Raw genomic sequence first — 11,712 nt, forward strand, 5'->3', positions numbered from 1 at the left:
TTTTTTTTTTTTTTTTTTTTTTTTTTTTTTTTTTTTTGAGACAGAGTCTCATGTAGCCCAGGCCGTAGACAAGACTGCAGGCAGGCCATCTACCACTGACCACCCTCCAGCCCCTCACTGGCAGAGTCTACGCAGGTGCTCTACTAATGAGTCACACCAAGACCGTATCTTTTCACTTTGGATGATCCTTTGAACATGACATTTTTTCTTTTGCTATGTTTTTGGTGTCATGTGTCAATGTCTGATCAAATGTCATGAGAGTTGCCCCAGTATTCGTGTTTTGTTTGCCTATTGGTAATATTAGGGTCAAACCTAGAGCCTTATGCAAGCTAGATGTGATAGCTAACCAGGTCAACTTGATGCCTGTAACTCATCTTCATACCAGCAGAGAACCTTGAGACAAAAATGTGCAAAATAAGGGGGCTGGGCTGTGACCACTCTAGAGGCGATGAGATCTGGGAGAATGGACCCGATAAATGAGGCAGACTGAAGTCTCATGCAATAGCCAACTTTATTCAGAGCCTCAGACAGTTCATGCCGGTGCTTCTCAACCTTCCTAATGCTCCGACCTTTTAATACAGCTCATGTTATGGTGACCCCTGTTCATGAAATTATTTTTGTTGCTACTTCATAACTGTAATTTTGCTAGTGTTATGAATTATAATGTGTTTTCTGATGGTCTTAGGTGACCCCTGTGAAAGGGTCATTAGGCAACCTCACTATCTCCAAGGGGTCGCGATCCACTGGTTTATACTCTAAATGTTAAGAAAGGTTACTTGAGTAAAGTTCTCATGAGTTCAGCCTGTATACAACCACAAGGACACACCACACGTGGCAAAAACACATTTTTCTGTAGAGGCATAGAAAAGATCGTCTAAACATTTGCTTGAAGAACACCAGCAAGCAATAAGGAGCAATCGGAAGTAAACTTCCTATCTGCTGCACCTGGAGGAGCACAGAAACGCATTCCAAGAACAATTAGTGTTTTGAAGAAACCAAGGTCACAAGACTCTTGTTTTCTTGGAGTGTTCTCAGAATTCTCCTCACGCACCAATACATTCTTGGATTGTATTCTGCCACTGGACAGACAAGTGGCTTGGACCTGAGTTCAGCTCCCAGCACCCATGTGGTGGTTCACAACCATCCCTAACTCCAGTTCCAGGGGATCTGACATTTCTAAACTCCTGGGGAGGGGGGATGCGTGCAGCATACATACATTGACAGAAAGCACCCACACGCATAAGAAATTCTGAAAAGGAACTGGTGAAGGAGAGACTTCCTAACAACTAGGGCCAGAGCTACTGCAGAAGCACAGGTCTTCTCCCCCGCTGTCCTCTAGCAGAGCTACAATCTTACAGAGACAATGAGACTAGGAAGCATACTCAGGCAGGGTTAGCTGCGGCACAGGTTGTCAGTGCTGTGGAATCTGCCTGGAAGACTGAGTTCCTGCTCCTCTGAGGTCAAATTCAGCCTGTTCTCACCCAGCAATGGGATTCCTGGAGCTAGTTTCATTGCTGTCACAAGTGGACTGAGCCACCTCTGGGCTCATTAAGAGTGAGGGAAGAAGACATGACCTAATGAGGGCAGTAGCATCCCACAGGCCAGAGGATGGATGAAAGGAATGAGGCCAGAGTGTGCTAGCACACACCTTCAACCTCAGCATTCAGGAAGTAGAGGTGGATGATCTCTGCGAGTTCAAGGCCAGCCTCGGCTAAGTAGTAAAATCCTCTCTCTCTCAAAAACCTTAACAGAAGTGTGTGAGGGTGAGGAAGGTGTAGCTCTGTGTGCTTCCTGGTTGTCATGATTTTGGCTTCTTTACTCTGTAATACCCTCATCATGATGGATTGAAACCTCAGAAACCATGGGCTAAAATAAACACTCTTCTCCACCTTTCTGTTTTGTTTTGTTTTTCAAGACAGGGTTTCTCTGTGTAGCCCTGGCTGTCCTAGAACTCACTCTGCAGACCAGACTGGTCTCAAACTCAGAGATCCACCTGCCTCTGCCTTCCCAAGCGCTGGGATTAAAGGTGTGCACCTCTGTGGTAAAAATATTTTTCTCAAATATTTACTTACCATGTAAATATTTGCCCATGGCTCCTCCCAGCACTTCTGACCCCGCCCACTACCCTAACCCACTCCAACTCAAAGGCTGGGTTTTGCTTTCTTTTCTTTCCTTCAAATTCCTTATACAACTCTGTCATTTTGGCTACCTGCCCCTTTGGCTTTGCTCTTGGTTCACACAATCTCTTGGCCCTTGATACATGGTTCCTCTCTTGGTCTACTTACCCTTTATAAAAGGGACTCCAGCCAGCCTGATCGTGGCAAATAAGGCTCTGGCGGCCTTGCCCTTCTTCCCCATTAGATTACACTCCTAAAGCAAGCCACCAAGATCTATACTCTTATTTGGAAACGTCCTCCTAAGGCTGACTACCAAGGTCCAGCTGTGGAAGCAATTGAAAGCCTTTTGGCTCACCTAATTAACATGCCCAATTAAAGCTAAACACCTCATCCTAATACGGGGTTCCCCCTTTACCTTTATAAACTGTCATTTGACTATGGGTCCTTTGTTCCTCTCCCGTGTTCCCTTCCCCTTCTCCCTCATCCTCTATCTCCTGTTTTTGTCTGTTATTCCCTTGGTCTTGCGGTGTTGTGTCACCTATCAGTCCCTGCACCTTCTCTCTTCTTTCCCTCTCTCGCTTCTATCCCCCACCCCGCAATGTTCAGTCTGGACGCTTTCAAATACCTCTGCTGTTCCCTCCCGCATATCTCCCATAAAACCTCCTCTACCATACCTAGGAGCCATCATGTCCTCATTTTCAGCACCCTGTTCCCCTGAGCAGAGGAGCATATGGAAGCCAGGTTCAGTTTCCAGTTCTCCTCGCTACGCATCGGACTGACCAAAAATCGTATTCCTAGACTAGATGCACCTGGCTAGGGGCCAGTCACAAAGCCACACCCTGAAGACCATGGGGCTTCCCTGGCACCCCGAAGAATCCCGGAATTTACGAGCCACCAAAGAAACTAGAAGTGGCAAAAGTCACAAGCCATACACTAGAGGAGCGGGAAGTGTAAGCCTTCACAGTCATTCAACCTGATTTTCAGGACTTCCTACCACATAACATGGGTCACAGCACAAAATGGCGCCGCATACACAAATACAGACGGATTTCCGCCCCTCCACGGCAGCCAGGCCAAAACGCCAACCTACGCATACTCATTTGCATACACAAAGAAACGGAGGAACCTCATTGGCCAGAGCTGACGTCCATCACGTTAAACCGGCTTCCCATTAGTAGTAGCTTTCCAGTCCTACCCGCCCCACAAGCCCAGATCACAACCGCCCCTCTCTATTGGTCAGTGACCCTTCCGTCACTTGTTTAAAACCCTCCTAAGTCCCGCCTTCCCTCGCCCCGCCCCGGCCGCTCGCCGACCGTTAGTCGCGTACGCGACTTCCTCGGGGCGGGAGCGCGCGCGCATGTACGCCGGGCCGCACGGGCGTCTCATTCAAACGGCCCAATCAGCGGCCGCGTCGCCTGCGGGGGCGCCCCCGGACTCTCCGCTCTGGCTTTGCAGCCTCTCGGTTCCCCGGTGCCCCCCTCAGCCGACGTGAGCCCTGATTGGAGGGACTGCGCCAGAGACTCGGCTGGAACTTCGGCCCCGTTCGGGGGATAGCGGAGAAGAGCGCGTCGACTGCCAATCAACGTGCGCGTTGACGTCCGCGGTCCGAGCGCGCCGCGGGGGGGCGGGGCCTGCAAGCGCCTATAAAAGAGCGATGTTGCGCGCGCGGCCCGCTTAGTGCGGCCGGGCGGGCGTGACGTTGTGGGCGTTATCGTAGCGGTTGTCGTAGTTAGCGTGTAGCGGAGCAGGGCCTCGGGGGGCCTCGCTAGGGCCACAGCGGCCGGCAGTTGGGCCCCCCGCCCCGGCCGGCGGTCCAAGGAGTGCAGGAAGGGGGCCGGGGGGACCCGCCCCCGGACGGCCGAAGTCATGGTGAGCGACGCGGGCGGCCTGAGGGGCGGTTGGGGACTTTGGCAGAGAAGGCGGCTGGGTCCGAAGTGTTCCTTGCCAGCTTCTGAGCGCTTTGATCGCTCCCCTGGACGTCCGGAGCCAGGAGTCGGCCCTCGGACCGTTCTGCCTGGTGTTGCAGGGGCCCAGGCGGGCCTCGGCGCCTTGGGGAGCGCTTTGGGCCCCTTGCGGCCCGCCCGTGGATGTGCTCAGGAGCAAGACATTCGCCGCCATTTCGCCCAGGGCTTTTTTTTTTTTTCGGGGGGCGGGGGAGCTCAAGGCTAAGTAGGTAAAAAGCACAGTCTAGGCCTCAAGCCCACCCTGGAACTAACTGCTAGTGGACCCATGCGCGTCTTAACGAACGGTCTTTGGGAGGTTTTTGAGTACGGGAAGCCTGCAAACCCTTTCTGAGACAACCTCGCATATCTATGGGCCGGCCAGCCTTGGCGCAACGGCCAGAAGCATCCCGGGTGAGGGTGTAGTTGGCTGGCAAGGATTGACAGCCCGGAACCAGCAAGGTCACGATTTTGTTGTCCTCCGAATTTTTAATCCCAGATATTTCGGGCTGCTCATTCTTCTTTTCCATCTTTGCCCAGAACTCGAACGTCGAGAATCTTCCTCCGCACATCATCCGCCTAGTGTACAAGGAGGTGACAACACTGACGGCCGACCCACCTGATGGCATTAAAGTCTTCCCCAATGAGGAGGATCTCACGGACCTGCAGGTTACCATCGAGGGCCCTGGTGAGTATGGGCACAGGCGCGAAAGGGAGGGGCCGCTTTTTTCTCTGACTGGAACAGACAGGATTCAAGGCAGTCTCTCAACAGTGTGGGTAGGTCGGGCACAGCGTTGTGCCTGTGACTATTCTTATCTAAGACCCCACAAATGCAATAATATGTCAAGAAGCTCCTGGTCACTGAGCATGTAATAGAGTTCTTGCCTAGGCTTGGCCTATGGCTGTCAAGTGTAAACTTTCCAGTGACGTGGGGATGGGTCGAAATTAAATAGGAAATGCACCAGCTAGTCAGAAACCCTGCTCAGCTGTCAAAGTGTTGTACTCTGAAAGAATTACAGAGCAGAGAATTGCCAGGGACCGAGTAGTAATAACTAACACTATTAAGTATGGGAAAATTTAGGTTTGTCATCTGAATTTCTACCAAGTCAGGATGTTTCAAGATATATGAAGTGTCTGGTCTATAGTGTTGAATGTGTGGAGAGCATCTCCCTGGGCCTGTTAGCTAGTTTAGCAAGTGGATAGAACATCTGTGATTATCATTTTCAACCCAAGCAAGTAGGTAAATGAAAACATGTCTCATGAGGATCGGGAAAGGCCTGGGAAATGGTTGCAAGAAAAGTGGGTGGGTTGGATCCCTTTGTCTTGAAGAGTTAGTGTGTGCCTGAGACACGTGGATATCCAGGAGTGTGGGCTGTAGTGCAAGGTATATAATGTAGTCAAGGTATACAGACCCAAGGCTGAGATGTTGAAGGATGCTAGAATAATATCCTAACCTAGTTCCCTTCCTCTTCCAGAGGGCACCCCCTATGCTGGAGGTCTGTTCCGGATGAAGCTCCTACTGGGCAAGGATTTCCCTGCCTCTCCACCCAAGGGCTACTTCCTGACCAAGATCTTCCACCCAAATGTGGGGGCCAATGGTGAGATCTGTGTCAATGTGCTCAAGAGGGACTGGACGGCTGAGTTGGGCATCCGACATGTGTTGCTGGTGAGTTTCAGCCTAGTGCTTTGTTGGGATTCTAAAAATCAACTGTGGAGTAGTAGGGGAAGGAGTCCAGTGAAAATCAAGTTCCCAGCTGTTGTAAAAAAAAATAATGCAATGGCACCACGTAGTATTCTGCTGTATCAAGGGGTTGTACTTCACCACATTCAACAATTGGGTTTGTATGATGGGGTAGTTTCATGGAAGGAGGAGAGCAGTGTGTGGATGAGAGGCTATGATATTTATGTGCCATAATTTTCCCCAATTTGTTCGCTTGCTGGCCCAAGCTGCCCTTGGACTTGTGATCATCCTGTCATGGTTATTACATATTTTGACCCTAGGAGATGTGGTTATAAAAACAAACTCCCCTAGAAGCTAAGTTTGCAGGATTGTGCCACCCAACTCAGTAGTGTGGGTGATGTGGTGGTGATTTTTGAGAGTGGGGGATTGTTTCTTTCCAGGGTGTTTAACAGTGACAGTGCAACAGTCACCACTGCCCATCATTCAAAATTATTTTCCTGTACTAGTGATTTTTTTTCTTCTTTTTCTAGCTGTGGTCATTACACTGCCTGCGACATTTTGTATTGTCAGGAGAATGTTTTGTTGTCAGTACTGCTGTTGGCATGTTGTGGGTGGAGGCAGGGGACACATTAGGCATCTGCTTTGTAGAAGGCTGTACCACAGTTCTCCTGAGTCAGTTGAGGTGGAGATACCTGGTCTATCTAGGCCAGTGCTCTAAGGTCTCTAGAGGCCACTTAAAGTAGTTCACCTGGTACTTCCTTTGCCCCTCCCATAATAGACTTAGGGGTTTTTATTATTATTATTATTTCTAATGAGCCTCTGGGGCTGATGGTAGTGAAGCTAGAGAATTGGAGTTTCCTTCAGGGCACCTGGAAAGGATTAAGTTCCAAGGTGTAGACAATCCCAAAACCGCCGTGTGGTGGTGGCTCACGCCTTTAATCCCAGCACTCGGGAGGCAGAGGCAGGCGGAGCTCTGTAGACCAGGCTGGCCTTGAACTCAAGGAGACCCACCTGCCTCTGCCAAATTCTGGGATTAAAGCCGCATGCTGCTGCTACCTGGCTATACGAAATTCTTAAGTCCTGTGGTCAGTCTAGTGTTTTTCCCTCTCTGACGTAATCTATTCCTATGGCTTTGAATTTGGCAACTTGGAGTTCTGGTAAAGCCACTGGCTGACCACTTTAGGTTTCTGTACCCTACATAGTAAGTAGTATGTAAGATAAAGGAAAACCAAATATGAGTTCTAAGTGCCTTGGACCCCTGATTACTACCTCTGAATTCATACTCGCCTGTAGAGGCAATGCCAAGGCTACATTAGCTACATAATGGCTGGGACTGATAATGGGATTCTTGAGGGATAGGCCTCTGGCCACATCAGGCAGCATTTGCCAATGCTTGAAGTGTTCTTGAAGTGTTTGTTAGTAATAGGAAAGCAGCCTTTGATGGTGACATACATAAGTAAGAATGCTAATAGATGGGTTCTGGTCTCAGGGAGATGATTCAGTATTGAAAGTAAGAGCCGTTGTGGAGGCCATGAATCTGGACAAGTTTCCTGACTCTAGACCCTTTTCCAACAGACCATCAAGTGCCTGCTGATCCACCCTAACCCAGAGTCTGCACTCAAAGAGGAGGCTGGCCGCCTGCTCTTGGAGAACTATGAAGAGTATGCTGCTCGGGCTCGACTGCTCACAGAGATCCATGGGGGTGCAGGTGGCTCCAGCAGTGGGAGGGCTGAGGCTACCGGGAGCTTGAGAAGTGGGGCTACAGCCTCCACTGACCCTATGACCCTAGGAGTCCTGGGAGGAGCTGAGGGTCCCATGGCCAAGAAACACGCAGGCGAGCGAGATAAGAAGTTGGCAGCCAAGAAAAAGTTGGATAAGAAGCGGGCACTAAGGCGACTGTAGTGGGCTCTTCTCCTTTCTTCCTTCTGTTCTAGCCCCTCCCACTCTGTCTCTAAGTTATTTAAATTATGGCTGGGGTGGGGGAGGGAATAGGGGGGGCTACCAGAACCTGGATTTGGTTTTCTAAATAAAAATTGGAAAAGAGTTTCTGTGCCTGAAGATGTCTAGCCCTCTGCCTATATTGTGGCAGAGAGCAGCTCACGTTCTTATTTTGACGCCAGTCATGCAAAGCCACCAAAGCTGTAGCCACAAATTAAAATTGGAATCACTTTTACCCTGTGGAATGGATTTAGATCTAAACTGGAGCAAGAATCCATCTGTTCCCTCTACAACAGTGGTTATCAACCTTCCTAATGCTACAACCCTTGCCTAACCATAAAATTTTTTTCATTACTGCATCATAACTAACTTACTGTTACAAATCGCAGTGTAAATAGTTTTGGAAATAAAGGTGAGTTGTGACCCACTGGTTGAGAATCACTGCTCTAGACAGTCCATCTAGTCCTGAATTGGGGCATAGTTTATTTCCTGTATCAAATCCCTGCTCTGAGCTTTTTTCCTTTCTGTATATTAATGTGAATTTTTGCTTAGCTGTCAAAAACAACATGCCTTAAAGACATGTTTAAGTTTACTCTCCTTAGGGTTTCACAGGCCAAAATGAAGTGTTTGCTGGCCATGTTCCTTCTCAGGAGCTTAGCTAGTTGCAGTGTTGGATTTTTTTTTTTTTGCTTTTGGTTTTCCCTTACTGTGTAGCTCTAACTGGCCTAGAACTTGGCTACGTAGAAAGGGTTGGCTTTGACCTCATAGAGACCCATCTGGCTCTCTGCCTTAGGAATGCTGGGAGTCACTTTGCCCACTTAATTGAAATTCTTGTGGTAGCACCTAGGATTCTTTTAGGAGCTGCTCCACCAGGCTCTTGGCTCAGATGAGGTGGAAATTCCAGATAGTGAGGCTGGGTAAGAATGCTCAGAAATTAAGAAAGGTTGCTCTTGCGGATTCACAGTCATGTACTGTGTACAGCTACAACTTCAGTTCCAGGACTTCAGCCACCTCTTCTGATCAGTCAGGAAGACATACTACATAAACATCAAATCTTAAAAAAAATACTGTAATTTCAAATCTAGGGCCACTGACAGGAGTGATACTTGTCCAGAGTCTCAGGTTCTGTTGTAACCTAAGTGGAAATGTCTGGGTTTGTGCGCCAGAAAGCAGTATATGCTTTCTGTTAGTTTGCTTTTATATTATTTGAGCCAGTTTCATTAAAGGGTGGAAAAGGCTGAAGCAGTAGCTCAGATGTTTAGACTATATAGTATTCTTTCAAAAGAGTTAGCTTCCTAGTCACAACTGCCTAAAACTTCAGCTCCAGAAGATTTGACACTAAGAGCTTCAAAAATGGGGGGGGGGGGCGGGCAATGGTGGCGCCTTTAATCCCAGCACTCGTGAGGCAGAGGCAGGCGGATCTCTGTGAGTTAGAGACCAGCCTGGTCTACAAGAGCTAGTTCCAGGACAGGCTCCAAAGCCACAGTGAAACCCTGTCTCGAAAAACAAACAAACAAAAAAATGGTGGGGGGGGGTCTCTATGGGGAGGTTGTAGAGATGGCTCAGTGGTTAAGAGCACTAGCTACTTACTCTTCCAGAGGTCCTGAGTTCAGTTCCCAGCAACCACATGGAGGCTCAAGATCTCTAGTGGCATCTGATGCTCTCTTCTGACAAAGTACATGTAGATCGAGCAATCATATTCTTAAATAAATGATAAAAAGTAAAGGGGAGGGTGGAGAGACAGCTCATGGGTAAAGACTATGAAACCTGAAGACCTACCCAACTGAACCCACATGTTTGGAGGCGAGACCAATGTACACAGATTGTGCTCCAATCACATGCATGCCATATTGTATACACATACTTAAAATACATTATAAGGAATACATATTGTGGAGAGGGTAGTTAATATCCAGGTCAAAACTAAATGCTGGGTATGGTAGTCTAAGCCTGTATTCCCAACTCTCAGAAGGATGAGGCAGGAGAATGTGAGGGCAGCCTGGATTCCATAGTAAGACCCTGTCTCCAAAAGAATCAAAAATCTGACTCTTAATCAAGCAGGAAACTTGCTTTTACCTTCTAGTTTTACTGTCTGAGGTCTTGTCTGCATTGTAAGGGAAACAGTGAAAACCAAGAGTTTCAACTTGGAAAAAGAACCTAAGTAAGTTTCCTACTGAGATCGAACTGAGTCTCCTTACCACAGTAATGACCCTGGGGAGAAGACCACCAAAACTAAGTCTACACCCTCTAGAGGTACACCCTACAGAGGTGCAGGGACATCAGTAACAGCATGTCAAAGGTCTATAGAAGGAAAACATATATACAATCTGAATTAATATAACTGAATCAAGAAATTTCAAGACTCATTTAGTGTAAAGTGTCTACATAAGCAAAGCGGGCCTCCTGAAAGTAAACATTCAGTTTAATAAAGATAAAACGGTTGCTGTGATGGGTAAAAATGTAATCTCTCCCAATCCATTGGAATTTCAGGCCTCCTTTTTGGGAGTATAGGTCTTTATGTAGGATATCACTTATAGCCCTGGCTGTCATCCAACTTGGTAAGTCTCCTGTCTTGGCATTCATAAATACTGGGATCCATTTGCGTTTTCCCAGCCAGTTGTGTTTATTATATATAATAAGGCAGTAATAAATTTCTTTATTGAGTTCTGTGAGCTAAGACAACAAATCACTGAACTTCAGGACTGTTCTCTGAAGTCAGATGGTCTTGTGGACTTAAGTCCTTAACTTAAGGCCTGTGCTAATTGGATAGTATCAGAATTGAATTATAAGATACCAATTGATACTGAAAATCAGAAAATTGAGCATTAAGTGGAAGGAAAATCAATATATTAGGTGTCAAAATGTTGATAATTTTATATGTGTGTGTGTGTGTAGCACAATGTGAGTCTGTGTTCAGTCCTTAGTACCTGGGTGGAAAAGGTCAGTAGAAATACGTGTAAAATTACATCCTGTGCAAGAATGAACTGAAACTGACCAGCGAAACTAGTAGTCTAGAATAATCAGTAGCTACTTTAAGCCTCTTGTATCCCAAGTTGTGAGCCTTCAACTTTCGATATTGAAAAGGTTGGCCTTGAACTTTTGATAGTCTTAATCTTCTCAGTGCTGGAATCAGAGGAGTGTGCCACTGCGACCAGCTCATGGTTATGCGGGAACCTGAGGCTGTACACAGGCTAGGCAGGTACTCTACCATCTTAGCTCCAGCTCCAGCCCAACTTGCTCGCTCATCCTATCTCTGGTGAAGGTCAAGGACCACGCTGCAGCTGGGCCTAGAGTAGCACAGACTTGTGCTCCCAGCTGCAACGGAGGCAGTTGGAGGACTTCTGGGCTACAGTGTGAGTTCTAGGCCAGCTCGAGTGACTTAATGAGGCTGTCAAAAAAAAAAAAAAAAAAAAAAAAAAAAAAACAGAAGCTGGCACAGTACATTAGCACAACAAGGAGCACAAGGAAGCCTGAGTTCAACCCCTACCAGGGCTGGCAAGGTGGTTTAGTGGGTAAAGAAGACAATTTGTTGCCCATCCGGACAGCCTGAATATGAGCCAGTTTGACCCTGTTAATCCCAGATAACCAACTCCCACAAGTTGTTCTCTGACCTCTGCATATATACAAACAATGCAATAAAAGAGGTGAGTACAGAGTGTGGTGGCACACACCTCTAATCCCTCACAGACCTTGGCAGAGGCAGTTTGGTCTCTGAGTTTCAGGCCAGCCTGATCTACATAGTGAGTTCCAGGACAACCAGACATGCATAATAAAAAAAGACCCTATCTCAAAAAACTCACCACTGTTCCCTGGAGAAGAGGCCTCTAGGCTCCTTAGGCCACATGACCAACAACCTTATAGTCCTATTTACTGCTCCACTTAACTTGTTTTTTAAATATTTATTTATTATGTATACAATATTCTGTCTGTGTGTATGTCTGCAGGCCAGAAGAGGGCACCAGACCTCATTACAGATGATTGTGAGCCACCATGTGGTTGCCGGGAATTGAACTCAGGACCTTTGGAAGAGCAGGCA

The 11,712-nt window shown here is 47.5% G+C and overlaps 1 protein-coding gene across 1 annotated transcript; it reads left to right on the forward strand.

Annotated features, from left to right (window-relative positions):
• Positions 1-3,501: 3,501 nt before the first annotated feature.
• On the forward strand, positions 3,502-7,782 carry Ube2s (ubiquitin conjugating enzyme E2 S). Its single transcript, XM_050130763.1, has 4 exons — positions 3,502-3,986; positions 4,598-4,745; positions 5,533-5,723; positions 7,314-7,782. The coding sequence occupies exons 1-4, from the start codon at positions 3,984-3,986 to the stop codon at positions 7,638-7,640; spliced, it is 669 nt and encodes a 222-aa protein (XP_049986720.1). The 5' UTR covers positions 3,502-3,983; the 3' UTR covers positions 7,641-7,782.
• The last annotated feature ends 3,930 nt before the right edge of the window (positions 7,783-11,712 follow it).

The sequence above is a fragment of the Alexandromys fortis genome, unplaced genomic scaffold (genome assembly GCF_014885135.2).
Source record: "Alexandromys fortis isolate MF-2015 unplaced genomic scaffold, M_Fortis_MF-2015_v1.1 scaffold_344, whole genome shotgun sequence".
Lineage (NCBI taxonomy): Eukaryota > Metazoa > Chordata > Mammalia > Rodentia > Cricetidae > Alexandromys > Alexandromys fortis.

Excerpts from the sequence above, each read along its gene's own strand:
- Ube2s (XM_050130763.1), top strand. Across the intron at positions 4,746-5,532 it reads GGTTACCATCGAGGGCCCTG|AGGGCACCCCCTATGCTGGA; the intron begins GTGAGTATGGGC and ends TTCCTCTTCCAG. Across the intron at positions 5,724-7,313 it reads GCATCCGACATGTGTTGCTG|ACCATCAAGTGCCTGCTGAT; the intron begins GTGAGTTTCAGC and ends CTTTTCCAACAG.